The sequence below is a fragment of the Rhinolophus sinicus genome, chromosome 9 (assembly GCF_057876585.1).
Source record: "Rhinolophus sinicus isolate RSI-liver-muscle chromosome 9, RSI-T2T, whole genome shotgun sequence".
In the NCBI taxonomy this organism is placed as follows: domain Eukaryota; kingdom Metazoa; phylum Chordata; class Mammalia; order Chiroptera; family Rhinolophidae; genus Rhinolophus; species Rhinolophus sinicus.
In genome coordinates this window covers 20,308,171-20,330,145 of record NC_142509.1, presented here as the reverse complement: position 1 = coordinate 20,330,145, position 21,975 = coordinate 20,308,171, and the positions used below count along the sequence as shown (strand labels likewise).

Sequence of the window (21,975 nt, the reverse complement as noted above, 5' to 3'; positions counted from 1 at the left end):
TTTGCATTTCTCATAAGCTCCCAGGTGAAGCTGATGCTCCTGGCCCACGGACACTCGGGGAGTAGCATTGCTTCGGGGAGCCCATTCCAAGGGCTGAGTTAAGCACTGAAGGAGTGATCATTAAATAGTCTAATATCTGCCTTTGGCTCAAGAGATAGATGCAATCCTTGCCAGCTTCTGACTTCAAACATTAATAGTCTATAGAGAGAAATGCACTTGGCCAGATGTTTGCCTTTAAAAACAGGTTTAAGTAGTTTTAAGTAGTTTTGTGTAGTAAGTGGTTTAAGCAGTTTTCCCTTTAGAGAAGGTTGATGGGAAAACATCACATTTGTGCCAAACCCTGGAGAGATTGAAGTGAAAAAAATTGTCAGTGATAGAGCCACTGTATTATTAAGGCAGACCAAATGAGCATTATCAGGAATCTGAACTGCAATGAGAGGACATCTGTTCTTGTTAAATGGCCCACATAATTTAGAGGCAGATTCTCCAACGGTGATGGGAATGAGAGGCACTGGCTTGGTCCTCACCACGGCCAAAGACCCATGGCTGAGTGGCGGGTTTAAAAAGAGGATTGGAAGCCACATGATGTTAAAATCAGATGGGAAGTCAAGAAGGGCAGCCTGACTTGCTCTGGACAGCTCGTGTCTGGAGTGTCCATTTGGGTCAGAGGCCCACTAGAGGACATAGTTGGAGCTGAGGGCAACAAAGAGCAACAAGGATGGTGAGATACAAGTCCATGTGGATTCAAGCCCAGTGAGGAGCAGACACACGAGAAGAAAAAGCTTAGCCTGGAGAAGATGTGAGAGTGGGCACGACCCCTGTCCTCAGATACTAGAAAGGCTAGCTTGTGGGAGAGAGATTTCACTTGTTCTGTATCACTCCAGAGGGCAGAAGTAGGACTAATGGGTCGATTTTGGCTCAAGATTAAAGAAGCACTTTTTAACCATGAGAGTTGTTCCATTATGGATTCAGTTGCCTCATAAGGTGGGGAGCTCTCTGTCACTAGGGGTATGCATCCATATGCTGACCATCACATGGTGGTGGTGGGGGGAGGATTTAAGCTGTGATGTCTGTGGGTCTATCCAGCTCTGAAAGATTCTGCCATTCTATAATTCCTCTGTATGTTTTCCTTCCTGTCAACTTTCTAGGATTAGACATGTAGGCAGTAAAATGTGGCAGTGAATTCCCTAAAGTCCGAGGAAAACAGAGTGATGTGACATTATGTCCACGCTATCAAACCTGTTGGGTTTGGTTGGACCCAGGTCATCTTGCTCAGGGACAGCACAACCATATTAATACTTATAATGGCTTCTTGGGCCCCATCATGGGATGTTGGAAAGAAGTTAGTTAGAAGCAAGGTCAAGCTGGAGAAATTTTAGATAAAGCCTAAAATGCAGCACTCAGAAGGAATGTGGGAGGAGATTACAGAGAGGCATGTGATGATTCGTGACACTGGATCACTTCCTGAATGGGCCATGATTCCCAAATGGGCATGAATGTGGGTGAAGAGTGGACAGGGAATGTGTTTGGGAAATCAGGCTGATGAAAAGCATTGCTAATGAGCTCCAGCGAGAGAAAGGGCAGTGTGAAAACTTGGCATGGGAGTGTAGGTGATAAAGCAATAATGTCTATATTAGCCTGCGTGGGCTGCTATAACAAAATATCATAGACCAGGGGGCTTAAACAACAGAAATACATTTTTTTTCACAATTCTGGAGGCTGTAACTCCAAGATCAAGGTGTTGTCAGGGTTGGTTTCTGGTGAGACTTTTCCTGACTTGTAGGTGGCTGTCTCCTTTCTATGTGCTTACATGGCCTCTTCTCTGTGCGCATATGGAGAGAGAGAGAGAGAAAGAGACTGGTGTCATCTTATAAGGACCAGTCCTATCACATTATGACCTAATTTAACCTTAATTATCTCCCTAAAGACCCTATCTCTAAATAACAGTCACATGAGCCATTAAAGCTTCAACATATAAATTTGGGGGGAACATAATTCAGACTGAAATGGTGTTCACTGTAGTTCTTACAATTGTCTTTGAGGGTGACGTGATTGTCCTCTTGGAGGAGAGAAAGGACTCTGACTGAGGGCCAGCTGAGTGTCAGTCATTCACGATCTCATTTGACTCTTGCACAGTCCTGTCACGAGAGAAGATTGAAGCTCGCAGATGTTATGGTCATCCAGAAAGTAAGAGGTCAAGAAAGCATTCAAACTCTAATTTATAAGCTCACACTACCGTATCACTGGAAGGGACTTGAACTTGAAATCTTGCTGAATTCCAAGGACTATGTCTTTAAATTTGGAGTTTCCAAGAAGACTGCTTGGCAGGTCCATTTGGGGGCCCGGGAGGGTCTCTGAATAGGGAGGTGATGTGATCAGAGTTGTGCTTTAGGGAGATAACTGGTCATGAGGGTGGGAGGTGACTGGAGATCATCTAGAAGCCTGTCTCACTGGTCCTGTTGAGAGATAATGGCAGCCAGTGTAGGACAATACAAAAAGTGCTAGAGTCCCATGACATGGTGAAGAGCACACTGGTACCCCAAAGCTCTCCTTGCCCTCATTCCATCAGGTGGTAAGGAGATACCCCAGGAAAGGTTAAAACTGCTAAAAGTCCAATATCCCCATTTGAGGAGATGCTGGAGAGGACTTCTTGAACTTAAGGTTAATCTAATGCAGTTAATCATTACCGATAATTATGTCCTTAATAGTACAACATTAGGCTTAATAATTTATCAAATGTGAGATGATAAATGAAACGATAATGGGTCAGGACAGGCAGGCTGCGGGCAGAAGGGGATTCTGATTAAAAGTGGGCTGTCATTCCCATCAAGCTTTGAGGAAAAACAGGTGGAGGTCTCCAAAGAGCCTGCTTTCCTCCTGGCTTCCCCTCCTCCTCGTCCTCCTCTTCCTCCTCCTCCTTTCAACTCACAAAACATTTTAATGTTTATGTTATAAGGAGGACAAGAGGCAGTCTAGGGCAATAGAAGAACTCACACCGTGAGAATTCCACTTACAGGTGGAGGCAATGGTAATTTCCTTCTGTATGCAAAGTTTACTGGGTCCTATTCTTTTAACAAGACGAGCAAGCCTATGGTGTGCACCATTTTAAAGTACAGGTAACAAAAGATTAAAATTCATAAGTGGCAATAATTAAAGTATACAGTTTCCCCTTCTGAATGAATGGTGCCCTCCCAAGTTACCCAAGTCCCGAATCTAAGAGTTACCCCTGACCACTCTTGCCCTCATTTCCCATATCTGACCCAATCACAGGGCCTGCCAACTTTGTTTCTGAAACAGACCCCACTCTCTCTGCTTGTGGTTGTTTGGACGGCACCGCCCGAGACCAAGCCGCCATCCTCTCTCATCCAGAGGCAGCAGTCGCGTCCTACTTGTGTCTCTGTTTTCTTTCTTTCTTCCCTAACACTACTCTCTACACAGGGACAGCACATTAGATCCTGTCCCTCCTCTGCTTGAAACTCTCCAGTGGCTTCCTGTCACACTTGGAATAACATCCACACTTCCTGTCCTGGCTTGCTCGCACCTATGTTATATTAGGTTGGTGCAAAAGATATTGTGGTTTTAAACCGCGATTACTTTTGCACCAACCTAATATATCCCAGCCCAGCTTGCCAGCCTCATCTCACACCATCCTCCTCCTTTCTCACCATCCTCCAGCCGCTCTGGCCTTCTATTTGCTTCTCAACCATGATGACCTTCCAGTGTGTGTGTGTGTGTGTGTGTGTGTGTGTGTGTGTGTGTGTGTGTGTTTGCTTTGCTGGAATGCTTTTCCTACCCCTACAGAGGGAACTTCCCCCAACCTCCAATCTAAAGTAGTCACTCTACTGTGTTTCCCCGAAAATAAGACCTCGCTGGACAATCAGCTCTAATGCATCTTTTGGAGCAAAAATTAATATAAGACCTGGTCTTATTTTACTATAATATAAGACCGGGTCTTATATAAGATAATATAATATAATACCGGGTCTTATATTAACTTTTGCTCCAAAAGACACATTAGAGCTGATTGTCTGGCTAGGTCTTATTTTCTGGGAAACACGGTATCACACCTCTGTTTTCTTCGTAGCACTTGCCACTCTTGGATCATTTTTCTTTCTTCTTCTTCTTTTTTTTTGGTTCATTTATTTACGTTTCCTCTGTTAGAATATAAGACACTGGGAATCCCCAGTGTCTAAAATAGTGTTTGACATATTGAGTAGATGCTAAGGTTAATATTTGTTGAATGAATGAATAAAGGCACTTACACAACTATTTCCTCATTATTCCGGGACCTCCTTTCAGCCCTGCCTTCAGGGTTTTCCCTGTCCTCTGACTTGGCACTACGCACCCACTGCCTTGTATTGGGGGTAGCGTCTGGTAGTGTTAGGAGAGTTTCTTAACCTGTCTTTTGGGAAATAAGTGTTTTGTTCCAGATTTGGACCATCTTAGGGACATTAGATAAATCCTCTCCCACCTCCATCCACTGAACAAGAATGAGGATAATTATACTAGTTTGATATTTATCAAATACTGCTATGGCTTCTCCTCCTGGGTATAAAAGGACTCTAGAACTTTCTGGAATTCTCTTGGACCTCAGATGCAATGGGGTTGATGGCACAGTATCATCACCGGTGAGTGCAAGATCCCTTTCTTGTTTCACCTGATATTTCCCCCTTCACCTTCCATTCACAATCCTATTCTCCTTTCCCATTCTAGGTTTCCACTCTTGAGTATTTAATATATGTTTTTCCAATCTGTCTTCTAGCTTATGTATTGAGACATATGTATATCCTTGAAAAATGCCCTGTTTTATGCATGAGTCTGTGGGGTCTCTGGGACCTTTGTAAAAACAAACTATCTCAAATTAGAGAATTATTATTATTATTATTATCATCTCTTATTACTTGGGAGCACCTGGCATCACAGAATTTAACAGCTAGAAGTCACTGGGGAATCATTGGCTCTGCCACCTGACTTCTCTGACAAGCAACAGGACTGAGGCCCAGAGGCTTTCGTGTAAATGGTTCCTTTATCAAACTGTCCCCATGTACTGAGAGCCTGTATTAATCAAGGTCCCAAGCCAGCAAGCCAGGAGTGCTGAGGACATAAAGCCAAATGGCATAGGCCCTGCTCCTGAACACACACCCTCGTGGGAGACTTTTAGGGGCGTGGGGCAGGCTGTGGGGCTTCCCAGGTCTCTTTACTATTAGGCACTGGGCTTACAAAGGACTCACAGATGCTCTGATCTGGGGATACCTCCTTCTGTCCCTCCCCTAATTTTTCCCTTTTCATCTTCACTATTATTACCCACACCTGCCTTCTGAACCAGCAGTCCCAACAGACTCCTGTGCAGTCAAGTTCCTGGCCTGCTCTGCCCTTTCTTGCGCTTCTCTTGGATGACATATCCCTCCTCTCTTTAGCCCACCCTTAAGTGTCCTGGTGGAGCATAGAGTCCTCACCCTCCTTTATCTTTGTGTTTCCAGATCGGAGCTTCTCTCTTCGCCAGTAACATTGGAAGTGGCCACTTTGTGGGGCTGGCGGGGACCGGAGCAGCTGCAGGCATCGCCACTGGGGGCTTTGAATGGAACGTGAGTAACACCACAGACTGTGTTCTGGAGCTTGAAGGAACGTTAGCAGTCATCCAGTTCTATCTGTGCTTCAAGATGCTCTAAGTCTTAGGAAACCTCTCAGGGCCACCCACGATGCAGATGAAGGAGGGACACAGTTTCAGGAGCCCCACAGTCCTGCTCCCCTTCCATCAGAATAGCATGAGAAAACCACTGACTGACATGACAGCAACAGTGTTTTTTCCTTCTGTTAAAATGCCCAGCCTTCTGGTACCCTTTCAGCCATATTGGAGGTTGGGAAATGCTTACCACCATTTTTTTTTTTTTTTTTTTTTTAGATTTTATTGGGGAAGGGGAACAGGACTTTATTGGGGAACAATGGTCAAATTGTTGTCCTTTCAATCTTAGTTGTGGGGGGTTCTGTTCAGCTTCAAGTTGTTGTTCTTTCAGTCTTAGTTGTGGAGGGCGCAGCTCAGCTCCAGGTCCAGTTGCCGTTGCTAGTTGCAGGGGGCACAGCCCACCATCCCTTGCGGGAGTCGAACTGGCAACCATGTGGTTGAGAGGACAGGCTCCAACCAACTGAGCCATCCGGGAGCTCAGCGGCAGCTCAGCTCAAGGTGCCGTGTTCAATTTTAGTTGCAGGGGGCGCTGCCCACCATCCCTTGCGGGACTCGAGGAATTGAACTGGCAACCTTGTGGTTGAGAGCCCACTGGCCCATGTGGGAATCGAACCGGCAGCCTTCGGAGTTAGGAGCACGGAGCTCTAACCGCCTGAGCCACCGGGCCGGCCCCTGTTATTATCATTTTTGAAAAGGTCTCTCAATGGTATTTTACTTCTTATAAATCAGGGAAGAAACAAAAGGAGTTGTAGCGCCAGTAGGCAGCTGTGTGTGGTCCCCTCCATGGTTGCCCAGCTGCCATTTCTGTGGACCAGTCAGGCAGCAAACCCCCTCCAGGCTCTGATGGCCATCTAGGGAGCTGTCCTGAGAGCCCAAAGAGAAAAGGCTAGGTGACTGTTCTGTAGCAGCTCAGGCCCCTGCAGGCAGCAGGAAGGGATAAGATAGCTCCTGGTTTAACTCCACCTCTTTTTTGGTTTCAGGCCCTGATTTTGGTGGTTGTCCTGGGCTGGGTGTTTGTCCCCATTTACATTAAAGCTGGGGTAAGTATGTGCTCTGTTATGCCCTTTTCCTCCTGACAAATATTATATATACATTAGCTCGGTCCTCCTGGAAGGAGGAGGAGACTTTAGGGGGTAAATGGCAGAGAAAGCCTGTGCTTTGGCTTTCTTTCCCAGGTTGTAAAGTTCCTGACTGCTCTTAGGGGTGTTAACAGATCCACCCAGCCATGACTTGTCTGTCTAGGAAGCCCTCCTAAGCAATCTTACTCTATTCAGAGCCTTTTGAAGCATCACGTCCTCTCATGCTGGGTGTGTATTTACGAGGCACTGCCATGCATTTGCTCATGGTACATAACTGTGTGCCTCTGGCCCTGGGCGGTAAGTAGCATGAGAAAAAGAACCATATTTCCCCTTCCTTTGCATATCTCAGCAGGTCTTGTTTACTGAGAATCTGGTACTTAACTATCGAATGCAGGCTTGGTCTCTTGAAGAAAGCTCTCTGACATTTTACCTAAGACACCTTTGGTGGCATCTCTTCAGTGAGCTCTAATAAGTACCTACTATGTGCAAGTCTATTGAAAGGAATATGGAAGAAACACCGGGCAGACGCTGCATCTTCTGGAGGCTGTTGGTGACACATGCCTGATCCCAGCAGAACACAGGCTCAGGGTTGAGGGAACCAGACAGAGTAGGCTGGAATTTTCAGAAAGAAAGTGGGAGAACCGTCGAGCAGGCATGCAGCCGCAATCCTTGGCAAGGCCTGTGTGCAGAGTAGGGTGAAGCACACACCCAGCCTGCCCACCTTGTTTGGTGCACTGAAAAGATGCTACCACTGGTATGATGTCTTGCTCACAGTAGGTGCTTTTTATAGGAATATCAATCTATCTATATATCCCCTCTTCCCACAGCAAATATCTGCCTTCTTGGTTATGTCCAGTCATATGTTCATTAAAAAAATGTCCATTGGGTGCCTTCTGTGTCCTGGGATAATACCTCTGCAGTCGTAAAACATGTGGGATCGAGATGAACAAATGGCTGGAGGGCAGCCCCCTAATGACACTGCCGACTTCTCTACCAATGAAGGTTAAGCCTTGATCACACCTCTGACACCACGGTAGATGCCACTGCTCCGCTTGCTCTGGGCGGTTCTGTCACTCTGGCTGGTAGTGACCTCCCTTGCATCCCGTGCAGGTGGTGACAATGCCAGAGTACCTGAGGAAGCGATTTGGAGGCAAGAGGATCCAGATCTACCTCTCAATTCTGTCCCTGTTGCTCTACATTTTCACCAAGATCTCGGTGAGTCCACTGCCTGGCGAGGCTGGGGCCTGGCTGTCTCAGAACCTGCCCGCTCTCGTACCTCGGCACATGCTGGCCCACCCAGGGGCAGTGCTGTGTGTTTCCATGAACTTGGTTCTGTAAGTCTTCTTGCTCCTTAGGGTAAAGTCCTGTTTCATGCTTCGAGGAGCCAGCCCATGGAATTCGTTATCCTCCATTGTGAGGGAGGTTGAAAACATAAACAAGTTCACAAAAGTTCAGTGAAAGCTGTTCTTAATAGATCAGAAGGGATTTCAGGATGTCTGAGGGCTGGTCCCAAACTCAGAGGTAGCGGTGGGCCTTTGTGCCATCAGTGTCAGATTCTGCTTCCAGGTGACATTTCTGATGGACTTAACCTTGAGCAGTCAGTTCTCCCTTTTTCTTTATGGACAGGGAAATGAAAAACCTGGGCATGGAAAATACTTGCTCAGGATCCTGAATCAGGAATAGAATCCAGACCTCTGGCTCCAGCTCACTGCCTTTTTTACTGCACTGTATTCGCTTGGAATCTACTCCCTTTGGTCTCTAACCTTCTGGGGAATTCCCACTCTCTCTGAACCCAACCACTGGGGTTGCTCCTGTCTACTATTTATCCTGTTTCCCTGCCAACCTGAAGCGGCAGGCCCCAATTTGTAATGCTGGGATTTCTCAGGGATTGGCTGGCCATTGGGGTGTATCTGAGAGCTGTGCAGAACTCTGGGCTGACCCAGTGGAGCAAGTCTCATATTCCTTCTTCACTTTTCCTTCCTTAAAAGTGTGCACGTCAACTCTTTTTGCTGGTAAAACAAAGCAAAGCAGAAGAGCCAGGAGACCGCTGACATTCTGAGATAGTCGCCCGTACAGTCCAAAAGATGGCGGGGAGAAAAAGTTCGCTGATAGATTTTGCCTGGCTTTTTTTTTTTTTTTAATCCCCAAGGTGATTGTCAGTCTAATAAAGGCTAAAACAATAGTGAAAAAAAGAAGAAAGAAGGAAGGACAATGTGAATGATAACGCATAACAGAAAGAAAATAGGGTCTTGTTAAGAAAACTACATAGGAGAATAATTGGAGGAAATATGGGGTTGTGGAGGAATCTGGGCTCCAGGTGAACCACTGCTCACCAGCAGGTGACCTGGGGCAAAGGGCATATTGCTTTACTTCTCCAGAGCTTAGCTTCATCTCAGGTAAGATGGGGATAAGAATTGCTGCCTTGTCTATCTCTCCGGGTGGTAGTGAGGATCAAGGAGATTTATTTGAAAACCTGAAGTGTCATTGAATGTAAGAAGAGATGGTGACGAACATGAGAACCCTTTACAGTCTCTGTGAGAAGCCCCCTGGTTGCTTTCGCACCCTGACCTAGCTAGCGAAGGAGGTTATACATTTTGGATGCTAGACCCTTGTCAGAGATACGATTTGCAAATATGTTCTCTCATTCTGTAGGTTGTCTTTTCACTTTCTTGGTAGTGTCCTTTGAGGCACAGAAGTATTAAATCTTGATGAAGTTCAATTTATCTTTTTTTTTTTTTTTCATTTGTTGCTCATACTTTTGGTGCTATTTCTAAGACTCCACTGCCAAATCCAAGGGCAGGGAGAGAAGTGGCATTTTCTGAGATCACATAGGGAGTGACTCCAGCTTTCCGCCTTAGCCAGCAGCTACAAAACGCTCACTGCTCTATCAGGAGTTATCTCATTGGCTGTGGTCAGTTTTCCTCCTTTTTTCTTGTCTTTATCCACCCAGCACCAAAGGTGAGATGGGACCAATATCAGCATCTTGCAAAAGATCTGCCCTGGCAGAAATTTGAGTCAGGTTGGATCTGATTTGAGCCTTCTGCTCTTGCTAGGTAGGGTGCTGAAAAATAGCTGCTTGTACTTTTGTTTTCCTGCTCACTTAAAGCTGACACAACAATATCAAATAACATTTGCCATTTTTTTATTTTGGAGAATTTCAGACACACACAAGCAGAGACAGAATAGCAGAACAAGCACTCGTGGACCTAACATTCATCACTCTGCTTTAATAATGATCAACACTTTGCCATTCTTCGTACATCTATCCCCTTCCACAATTTTTTCCCAGCAATATTTTAAACCAAATCCCAGACATCATGTCAATTCACTGCAAATTCTTCAGAATGCACCTTTTTAAAAATTTTATTTATTTATTATTATTATTATTTTTTTGAACAGGACTTTATTGGGGGACAGTGTGTACTTTCAGGCCTTTTTTCCAAGTCAAGTTGTTGTCCTTTCAATCTTAGTTGTGGAGGGTGCCGTTCAGCTTCAAGTTGTTGTCCTTTCAGTCTTAGTTGTGGAGGGCACAGCTCAGCTCCAGGTCCAGTTGCCGTTTTTTTCTAGTTGCAGGGGGCACAGCCCATCATCCCTTGCGGGAGTCAAGGAATCGAACTGTCAACCTTGTGGTTGAGAGGACGCATTCCAACCAACTGAGCCATCAGGTTGCTCAGTGGCAGCTCAGGTCAAGGTGCTGTGTTCAATCTTAGTTGCAGGGGGCGCTGCCCACCATCCCTTGCGGGACTCGAGGACTTGAACCGGCAACCTTGTGGTTGAGAGCCCACTGGCCCATGTGGGAATCGAACTGGCAGCCTTCGGAGTTAGGAGCATGGAGCTCAAACCACTTGAGCCACCCGAGAATGCACCTTTTGCATTTAAAAACCTTAACTATTGTGTAATTATCACAACAAAATTTTGTAATTTCTTAACTTGGGTAATTTAATATCTGGTCCATGTCCAGATATTCCTGATTATCTCAAAAATGTCTTCTTACTGTTGATTTATTTGAATCAGGATCCAAATGAGGTGTATATATTGTATTTAATTGTGTTTTCTTTAAAGGAAATTATATATATATATATATATATAATCTTTAGCCTACCACAATTATTTTTCCTTTTATATTATTACTTTCCAGTCCTGGCCAAAATGCACAATTTTTTTTTTTTTTTTTTTTTTTAAATTGGGTTGCTTGTCTTCTTTGCTGTTGAGTTTTTTTTTTGTTTTTTTTTTAAATATTCTGGATAATAGACCCTGATCAGATATATGATTTGCAAATATTTTCTCCCATTCTGTAGATTGTCTTTTTACTTTCTAGACAGTATCCTTTGGTGCACAAAAGTTTTAAATCTTGAAGTTCATTTTATCTTTTGTTGTTCATGCTTTTGTTGTCATTGAATTCATTGATTCAGTGACACTAAAGAATCCACTGCCAAAACCAAGGTCATAAAGATTGACTCCTATATTTGCTCCTAAGAGTTTTATAGTCTTAGCTCTTTTATTTAGGTCTTTGATCCATTTTGAGTTAATTTTTGTGTATGATGTGAGATAGGGGTCCAGCTCCATTCTCTGGCATGTGGATATTCAGTTCTCCCAGCACCATTTGAGGAAGAGACTATCATTTCCCCACTGAACAGTCTTGCACATATGTTTGTTACACAACTCAATGAAAACATGTTCTCACCCAGTGGGCCGATAGGACTTTGTCTTGGAGTCAGGACTAACGCCCAGGATTACTGCTCCCTCCCTGCCCAGCTTCCTGGTTCAAATTGCTTCTGCCCCACTGGGGCCTTCATTCTTTCTCTGCCAATGTGATGCTTCCACCTCCTTCACTTTCTCCTCCCCTCCTTCAGGGTTAGTTATAGTTACAAGATGAAAACCCTGGGTTTTACAGCCCTGCTTCATTAGAGGTCAGTGTGCAGAGCCTGCACTGGGAAGGGCTGGGAGTGGTGGAGAAATCAGTTTTCCTGAGGGAGGCAAGAGGAGAAAAAGGAACGTAAGCCTGGAGGGTGCCGAGGTCACCCTGGAATTGCGGGAAATTCGTGAGAGAATGGCTCCTTGGTTCAGCTTGTGAGGTGGCACTTGTCTAACAACATGTAGAAGATAGAATTCAGACTCCCTTTCTTTGGAAGCAAGACTTCTCCAAGTCCACAGTTCATGCAGGTGAAAGTCTGTTGACTACAGTTGCCATGGAAAGGGCACTTTTTGCCCTCAAAACTGGTGTAGGGGCAGTCACATAAATAAATGAAGTGCCCAACCTCACTCCCTGCCTTCCTCATCACCTCACCTATTGCTCAGGTTACTGATTAAACCTCCGTGGACTTGGGAGCTCCCAGGTAACTGAGGGGCAGCTTCCCTCAGCTCAGGTCCTGATGAAGCCCATCCTCCAGCAGCCAGCTTTTCCTGAATTTTGTTTTTAAATAATACTTAGTGTAGGCTGCTCCCTCTCAGTGTGATTTCTGGGGCTCCTTACTGGAGGCCCTGCCCAGTGTCCTACCTGCTCCCCAGAGCCAACAATCCCTTGAATAATGCACAAGAAGGATGCTAGCTGCCCTTGGCTCAGTGCCAGTCTCTACTTGGTCTCCAATAGGGGCTTTATTTATTCTCTCTCCAGTTCTCATAGTAGAACTGCACAGGTAGATATTTTAATTTTATTTTCCACTTCCTGAAAGAGAAACCTGAGTCTCAAAGAAGTTAGGTAATTTGTCCCAAATCACACAGCTAGTGTATTGCAAAGCCAGGATAGAAACCCGAGTGTCTCTTGTCCCAAAGTCTGTGTTCTCCTCACAATTCTGCTCTGTGCTTGGATGGAATGAAGGCACAGGATGACAGAATGGGATAGATTGTCTACTCCTATGTCCTATGCTGTCATTTTAGAGGTGGGGAAACTGAGGTCCAGATTGGGGGAGGGACTTTCGGGGTTAAAACGTAGCAGAACTAGGATGAGAAGCGGGGTCTCTGAGGGAACCCAAACCTTTGGACGTTACGCACCACTCCTCCCACCCCCTCCACCCCCACCCTTGCCTTCTAAGGCTTTCAGTCTTTAGTCGAGAGTCAATTAAAATTCAAGATGTTGGGGAAAATTTGGATAGCCAGTTAAAGGACCTTGCAATATGAACGCGTTGCTGGGAGTGGGACTTGAGGGGACTGTGAGGAGAAAACATCAGCGGCACGCTGGCGGATCTGATAGTGGGACATCTAGGTGGCAGAGAAGGACAGAGAAAGGTCAGACAGACAAGGCTTTATCTTTATAAATTTGGCTGACTTCAGGTTCACCGTGGGTCATATAGAGAGCATGAAATCTGTAAAAGATTTACCTGCCACGAGCTCACATTAAGATACACATGAGTTCAGGGTTCATGGACAAAATAAAAGAACTGTTAGTTAACAAAGTAAGGAAGTCAGGTATTTACATTACGCACAAGGATTAATCAATGTTGTTGTATGTGTGGAGAGGCATTTACGATGGGTGAGAAGAGTGGCCTTGTGAGAGCCATGTCCAGACAGGGAACAACCAGGGATGTGCTAGGAAGGCTTGGGGGGATCCAGTGGGTGTGTAATTAATGGGAGAGAAAACTGAAATGCGTTTCAAGTGCAGGGCCCAGATGTGACCCAGGCCATTAGGCAGTGGTGGTAGGGGGTCGTGACTATGGCTGCCGACTTGTGGCCCAAGTCCTTTTGAGCTCTGAGACTCCGACTTGATAATTCCTCCTTGTACTCCTCTGAATTTTATTGACTCCACTTGAGCACCCTGCCTTATCGCGTTCTGAGAAGCATTCTGATCTGTAAAATTTCCTAGCGTTTTGTATCTTATTCAAATGTGCATAACCATGAGCTAAAGCCTAAGAGTTTATGAATTACACATGATGACCAAATGTCCCCATTTACGTTTCCTAGGGCTATTATCACAGATCATAACTGCAATAAACTTTTACAGCAACTTCATTGTGCATTTTAGATCCTTAGGTGAAAATAAGAGGTTTGGCTTCTGCTTAAAGTTTGAATGCTCAACTCTTGGGCTATTCACTTTCATAAATAAAAAGAGAAATTTGAGCAATGGGGCTCTCCATTTCAAACCTCATTGCCAGGCAGGATTTATTGGGTGCTCAAATACAACTAAGACCAGAATGGGCAACACACACACACACATATAAAACTATAGGATCTCAAAGCATCAGAGTTGACACAAATCAATCTACCCAAGGCTCTCAGTCAGAGACTCCATTACTCTAAGAAGTGTTCCAACTGGGTCTGTATTTTTTTATTGTTCCCCATGAGTCCCATGGATATTGTTCATCCAGACTTTCAAAATGATGGGAACAAAGCTCTTGGCTAAATCCAACTTCCTATTTTGTAAATAAAGTTTTATTGGAACACAGCTATGCCCATTTGTTGCGATATTGTCTATGGCTGCTTTCATGCTTCAAAGGCAGAGTTAAGTAGGTTGGAAAGAGACTGTATGGTCTGCAAAGCCTAAAGCATTTATTATCTGATCCTTTACAGAAAAGGTTTGCTGATTCCTGTCTAGAGAACCATAATTTTCTAATCCACTTCAAGTTAGTTTTGCTTAGAATTATTGGGGAAATTTCCTCCCTCCCTTCTTTGCTTCCTTCCTTCCTTCCTTCCTTCCTTCCTTCCTTCCTTCCTTCCTTTCTTCCTCATTTTTCTTTATTAAAGGCTAATAGTTTAGAGAAGGAACAATCTGGGATGAGTTGTGAAACAAATAGTCTTATAGGATTATAGGAAAGTACTTTTATATCAAAGCTAGTGGTATATTCCCTATTCAGTCCCCTGTTTTTACAAATAAAAAAGTAATGACTATCAACTTTAACTGAAAAATAAAAAATAAAGAGCAAGAAAAGTAATGACGTGCTTCAAACATACAGAAAAGTACAAAGAATAATATAGCATATGCCATCATATAGAGTCCATAGATCTAAACAGTTCACCATTTAAAAACATTTTTTTTATTGGGGAATATTGGGGAACAGTGTGTTTCTCCAGGGCCCATCAGCTCCAAGTCATTGTCCTTCAATCTAGTTGTGGAGGGTGCAGCTCACTGGCCCATGTGGGAATCGAACCGATGACGTTGGTGTTATGAGTACTGCGCTCTAACCAACTGAGCCAACCGGCCACTCCAAGTTCACCATTTTTTAAAAAAAGAAACAAAATATTATAGATATGACCAAAGGCTTATCCATACCCCTCTTGACCTATTTCCTTTCTTTTTAAAAGGTAAACACTGTCTTGAACTTTGTACGTATTCTGCTGGTCTATGTTTTTATATTTTTACTACATATATATGTATATCCTTATGTCCATAAGGAATATATTGTGTTTTTAAATTTCTGCTTCCCCACCTTTGAAACTGTAAAAAACAAAAAGTAACAACGGTATTGAAGAAAATCTGGAGGGGAAAGCACCCAGAATTCTATAACTCTAGTACATTTGTACATTTTCATATTGTGGCCTTGCCTGTATGGTGTGCGTACTTTTGCAAAGTTGCAATCAGAATATCATACCATTTTGTGGTCTTTCCCCCGACTCTTTGCATCAAACTGTAAACATTTTTCCATGTTTTCATCTTCAGAATTATTATTTTTTAGGCACTGTGGAACATACTGTGTTTCCCTGAAAATAAGACCTAGCCAGACCATCAGCTCTAATGCATCTTTTGGAGAAAAAATTAATATAAGACCTGGTCTTATTTTAATATAATATAAGACCGGGTCTATAATATAATATAATATAATATAATATAATATAATATAATATAATATAATATAATATAATACTGGATCTTATATAATATAAGACCCGGTATATAATATAATATAATATAATATATAATATAATATAATATAATATAATATAATATAATATAATATAATACAATACCGGGTCTTATATTAATTTTTGCTCTAAAAGATGCATTATTGCTGATGGTCAGGCTATGTCTTATTTTCGGGGAAACACGGTACTTGTTTATGTATAATTTTCAGCAAGCCATTTAAAAGCTCTGGTAGACAAAAACCTCTCAATGATAGTTACCTTTGGGCTAAGTGATGGAAGTGAGGCCACTTGCATTTCTCAATGTATAACTTTCTGTGCTGTTTATTGTTAAACTATACACATAAATTATTTTATTATTTTTTTAATAATAAAAGACCTTGCTCTCTGCAGAAAATATCCCAGAAAGGAGGACCCTTACTTTTCAATATTGTAGGAAGGTCATTAAACTTGGAGACAGAAAACCTAGATTTTAGCCCTTGAGCAAGTCCTTGGCTTTGTTTTTCTCATCTGAAAAGTGGAACCAATTTGCCTGTTCTATCACTTTGTTTTGAGGATCCAAACAATGCACGTGTCAGAACGTGCTGGATGTGGAGGAACAAAATACACTAGTTAAGCAGGATCAAGTTTGGGCACGTCGGAGATTTAAAGACTAATGTCAGGGTACTTAGACTAACGTGAGCTTGGCTGTGGTATCCTCAGGCACTCCTGTTGGCTTTTGGGGTCCCAAGGGCAGAAATAATTCATCCCTGAAGTTAGAAGTGACTCCTGGGGGGAAGAATTTGTCCTAGGTTTCTTCTATTCATGAGGGAGTTTTTCTTAGAATACTTTATCTGCCCTGTTAGCTGGAAATAGAGTATTATAAAAACTAGATTTCTATTAGCCCAACACTTCCCATAAATGTTTATAGACTTTGTTTATAGCATTGTCTTAGGAGTTGTGTGTTACTTATTTGTGACTAATAACAGCCAGGCAAATATTAATGAGGGTATCACAGTCTACTGTGACATGTTGTCATAAAGCATTACAAATTAACTACTCTGAAAAGTAAAGCAACCAAGGGCATTTTACGGGCAGTGGCAGCCTTGGAATATATATGTATATTTGCTCACTTATGCTTATTAGCTAATCTACTGAATAAAAAATGTGCATACTTAACAGCATTCCATTGTAATCAACAAATGGGGCCCTTCAACTGAAATAACTTTATGTGACTTTTTAGAGGCATGGGAGGGGAGGGACGGGCAATAGGATTACTCATCCGTCACAGTTGCAAATGACCCAGTGTGCAGAATCAGGAAGGAGTGGCCATTTCACCCTTAGTCAGGCTAAGGTGCAGTTGGGGACTCTGTCTTCTTTGGCTGCTGCAGAGGGCAAAGTGGAACAGGTCCACAGTCTGGGAAGGAAATGCTCTCCTCAACAGTAGAACTTTCCCACCTCCAGCCACTGAGAATCACAAGCCCCACTTTACAGTTGGGAACACTGAGTCAGAGAGAGGCGAAATGTTTTATCCGGTCCCTCACTCAGGCCTAGAGTGGCAGCCCTGCGGTTAAAACCCAGGTCCTCTCACCACCAGCCCTGGGGGTGGCGTGGGGTGTCTCTTTTTGTCATTACCTCTCTCCCCACATCTGGTGCTGCCTCTTCTCTCCCACCAGAAAGACTATGACATTAGGTCCCCTGGGGCTGTAGAATCTGTAGGGGAGCCAAGGCACAGGGTCCTCAGGAGGCCCATCTTAGGGGAGGGGGTCATGCATTAGCACATAAGCTTGGAGTTGGTGTGAAACAGGCTCTCTGCCAACGAAGAGGCAGAGAATGGGAGATTTGGTTGGTGGGCATCCGAGTCATTGGAGGACCCTGAGAGCTGCAAGGGGGCAGAGAGGGGAAGATAAGAATAGAGAGGAGCTGCAAGGGCACCATTCCCCAGGGCTCTGAGTGGGCGGCCCTGTACATGCCCTGAAATGTATTAGGTTTTATGCAATAAAACAGCTCGTGCATTGCATCTAGGGGAAGTCTAATTTCTTGCCTATCGAGAGATTTGAAAACAAAAGATTCGCCATGATCATCCCTTAATCTTACCCTTCCTGGTAGTAGCGTTTTTTTTGGAGATGCTGTGAAAATTCATTTTGGGTGACTCCAGCGCCCTCTGTTGGTTTATATTAGCAACTGCACCATCCAGTCAGGTAGCCTTCTCTATGGGGCTCAAGGAAGTAGGGAAGGGAAAAAGAAATGCATGAAAAACTGGTGAATTCAGGGGTGAAGAGAGAATAATTCTCCCTCGAGTTACATGAGCTAATTTACATCAAACCACCTAACACCCAGCTTGCCATGCAAGGGGTTCTTGGTCATGTTCTGGTTGCGTTATGTCAAGATGGCCTCCTCCTGGGCGGGGAGATAAAGTTATGATGTAAAAGTTTCTCTCCACTTTCGGGTGGGGCTGGGGCTTCCCTCCCATGGGACTCTCCAGCACTCAAACTTACTTTTGGGAATAGATCTGATAAACCTTTGCACACCGAAGTGTAAACAGTTGAAGCAGCAGTCCATTGGTGGGTTTGGAGGAACCTCACGTTGGGAAACAGAATTCCATAGGTAAATAAGTTTGTGAAGGGTCGTTGACCATGCTCCCCTCCTGGAGATTCGCTGTACGTGCTGTATAGTAAAGGCTCAGAGAGGTGGTTTGGTAAAGAAACTGCCTTAACTTTGTTTCATTCAGTGTTTCACAGCCTCTTGCACCACAGGCTCCTTTTCTTTTATAGAATACCTATTTTTCTCTTAAAGAAAGCTTATTGGGAAGCTTAGAAATAGAGCAGGACTCTCAGGTATTTGTATCCTTCTATTTTTGATTTTTATTTTATTGTGAGAAGAACACTTAGCATGTGATCTATCCTCTTGACAAATGTTAAGTGTACAATACTACATTATTATTGATTTGCAGGGACCATGTCGTGTGGCCGATCTCTAGCGCTTGTTCCTCTTACTTAACTGAAACTTTATGCCTATTGATTAATAACTCCCCATCTCCCCATCCTCTCCAGCCCCTGGTAACCACCATTCCAGGCTTTGATTTTATGAGCTTGGCTATTTTAGATGCCTCATATTTGTGGAATTGGGTAGTACTTAGCTTTCCTATTCTGGGGATAAAAATATAAATCTCTAATTGTGGTATTTCAGCCAAAGGGCAAAGAGGTGTGGGCCAACATTGGGCCCTAAAAAAATCATAGGCATAGACACTACATACACAGGAAATGGCTTCTGCTAACCTTTTTAAGTTTGTCTCCCTGGCCTGCAGCCCGTGTGCCAGCTGGCCTCTGTCACCCCTAGTTCACCTCTCCTCTCCTTCCAGGCAGACATCTTCTCCGGGGCCATATTCATCAACTTGGCCTTGGGCCTGGATCTGTACCTGGCCATCTTTCTCTTATTGGCCATCACTGGCATTTACACAATCACAGGTGAGTGAGTCCATTCAGATGACTTGGCTCAAGCCCAGGCCCGGGTTAGGCTCTTGGAAAGAATGAAAGGAAGTAGGAGACATGGCTTCTCCTCTCGAGGAAGACAGATACACCCAGGAAGTAGTTTGAAGATGGGGTATTTGCTTGGCCCCAAATCACAGACCCTAACAAGTTATATAGGTGGCCCCCGAAAACTCCAGCATTGGCTAGACTAGTCAGGACAGCTTCTTTCTGGAGGTGGGGCAGGGCTTGGCCTGGCAGACTGTGGAGAGAACTTGGCTGAGTGGAAAGAATCAGGAAGGGTGTGCTGGGTGCTGGGACAGGTGAGAGCAAAGAATGGAGGTGGGAACGGGCATGGCATGGGGTGAGCAGCAGGTGAGCTTGGCTGGAGGACAGTGGTCAATAGGAGGTAGTTGGGGGTGTGTGTGTGGGAGTGATAAGGCCTGATAATTCAAACAAGGTCACAGGACAGGGCCTGGGAATCCAGACAGAGGTCTTGGATTTGATGTGACAGGCACTGGAAGGCACTGTGGGGAGAAAGGGAGAGAGTGACACATACAAAGAGACTTTAGAGGAAGACTCAAGAGATGGCTGGAGAAGCTGCTGACACGAATAACAATTGGGGGCACATTTGCAGAGGTGGTACTCTGCCCCACTTAGGGGGGCCAGGGTCAGTGATGGAACTTGCAGCTCAGCTGGAGCCCCATAGCTTTGGGGACAAGAAGTTACTTAGATGGTTTGAGAAAAGAAAGTCGACATACATGTAGCCTTTTGAAGTGTATTGACGTGGCAATGTCAGCAGACATCCTGTAGAGATGTCAGCTCTTTGCTCTTCCCTGCTTTCATTTGTGGAAGATGCTTCTTCTTACCACCGAGAAGCCATCTCCTGGCTTAAAAGGATCACATCGAGCTCTTCCTCCTCAAATAGGGAGAAACAGTTTTCCTTTCCTCAAGGTCTTCCCAGCACTTCTGTGAACAGTGGTGGTGCTATCATGCTGGGTAGCAGACTGCTGTAACGGGACAGGGAGGGAAGGAAGGAAAGGCAGGCAGGTGACTGAGGGGTGTGCTCAGGTGTGCAGAGGGGGAGGGACAGCGGTGGAGATAGGAAGCGGGCTGACAGGTCGTCCTCCTATGCGAAGTCAGTTGACTGTCTCCTTGTCTGCTTAGGGGGCCTGGCAGCTGTGATTTACACGGACACCTTGCAGACGGCAATCATGCTGGTGGGGTCTTTTATCCTGACCGGGTTCGGTAAGTGGGGCCTGGACAGGCTGAGGAGGTGGGGAGGCAAAGGTAGAGAGAGGCCCAGGGAGAAAAAAGCAAGTCTAGCATCTCTGTCCTTCACCTGCTCCAGCAGTGAGCTGGGCGTACTCTGCCCTCCCCAGGTGAGTGGTCCAACCCAGATTGGCCATCACTACGGGTGTGCAGGGGGTGCCTTCCTCTGCCCTGGAGTTCTCAGGCTGGGCCTGGCCCAGACAACACCTGCATTCTCTGCTGTCCTCTAGATAGTCTGGGCCAGTGGTCCCCAGTGTGGGCCTCTGATGACATGATTTCCTCTCCACAGAGAAAATGGACAAAAAAAGGAATAAGGCTAAATATCCAAGGCTAAATATATTCAAATGTTGTGTCTTAAATTTCAGATTTTTGTCTTGTCTACATTTTGATGTTAAATGTCCTTTCTTTTATGAATTGATAACAATAAGTGATCATTTTCTTGTGTATGTTGTTATTTGACAAAATTAAAGAAAATCAATCCTTCTGTGTTATCCCCTCACCCCAATTTTTTAAAATTTTATTTTGTCTATGAAATCCTGAAGTTAAGACTGGAAACCCTAAGTCTAGAGGTACTTGTTAAGGGAGGATATAAAATGCATTTTATTTTTAAGGGGGTCCATGCTCTGTGTGTCTTGTGACACCTCATATCTGCTCTCTACACTCTATTTTCTAAGAGTTTCCATTCAGTTTTCCCCAGGGGTCCCTGAGGGTCTGGGGAAGATAAATGCTTTATTTTTAAGCGGTTTCCTCCTGTGGATGCCTTGACCCCCTTAAAATAAAATGCATTTTATATCCTCCCTTAACAAGTACCTCTAGACTTAGGGTTTCCAGTCTTAACTTCAGGATTTCATAGACAAAATAAAATTTCAAAATAAAAAAGGCTGAAATGACTTTTTCAAGGACACACAGTTAACAGGTGGCAGGGCTCCAGGCCCCTCCCCCATTCTCTGTCCACCCCACCACACGACTGGGACCAGGGGTGCTATGGCCTAGTCTGTGTGTCCGGGTTCCCAAAGGCTGCTGCTGATAGCAGGGGTCGAAGGGAAAGACAGTTTTTGAACCTGATTTGAAACCAAGATCTTTGTTGTGGTGATTCAAATACCTTTCCTTTGTAAAGAGGTCTATGGTTGGAGGCCTTTCACAGATTATTGCTTTGTGTCCTCACTGTAGCCCCTGAGGGGTCTGGGTAGGGTTAATAATGCCATTGTATGGATGGGAAAGCCGAAGCCCAGAATGGGAAAGTGACTTGCCCAAGACCACACAGTGAGGGCTTTGGCTGTGGGTTGGGTCCTCTCAGTTTCTCATCCACAGGAGGAAACCACTACGAAGAGTTGAGAGTTTCGGGATGTTGATTTTTGTTACCGATGTTTTCCAGCTTTTCACGAAGTGGGAGGCTATGAAGCCTTCGTGGCTAAGTACATGAAAGCCATTCCAACCGTGGTTTCTGATGGAAACACCACTATCAAGGAGGAATGCTACACCCCGAGGGATGACTCCTTCCACATCTTCCGAGATCCCCTCAAGGGAGACCTGCCATGGCCTGGGCTCATCTTTGGGCTGTCCATTCTTGCCCTGTGGTACTGGTGCACCGATCAGGTACCCACACTGGGCGTATGGCGTGTGCAGGGTCTTCTCTGGGGCGCGACAGGGACTCCAGGCTGTGGCTTGCAGGGTTGGGAAAGGTAGGGCAGGGCTCACGTGGTCT

The 21,975-nt window shown here is 44.6% G+C and overlaps 1 protein-coding gene across 1 annotated transcript in view; it reads left to right on the top strand.

Annotated features, from left to right (window-relative positions):
- The window catches only part of LOC109459646 (sodium/glucose cotransporter 1), a 56,462-nt gene that overhangs the window by 18,638 nt on the left and 15,849 nt on the right, over nt 1–21,975 (top strand). Inside the window, exons 3-8 of the mRNA XM_019754304.3 lie at nt 5,481–5,585; nt 6,664–6,723; nt 7,873–7,977; nt 18,893–18,998; nt 20,166–20,246; nt 21,646–21,866. Of these exons, the coding sequence (XP_019609863.1) occupies nt 5,481–5,585; nt 6,664–6,723; nt 7,873–7,977; nt 18,893–18,998; nt 20,166–20,246; nt 21,646–21,866 (678 nt within the window). The remainder of the gene's footprint in view (nt 1–5,480; nt 5,586–6,663; nt 6,724–7,872; nt 7,978–18,892; nt 18,999–20,165; nt 20,247–21,645; nt 21,867–21,975) is intronic.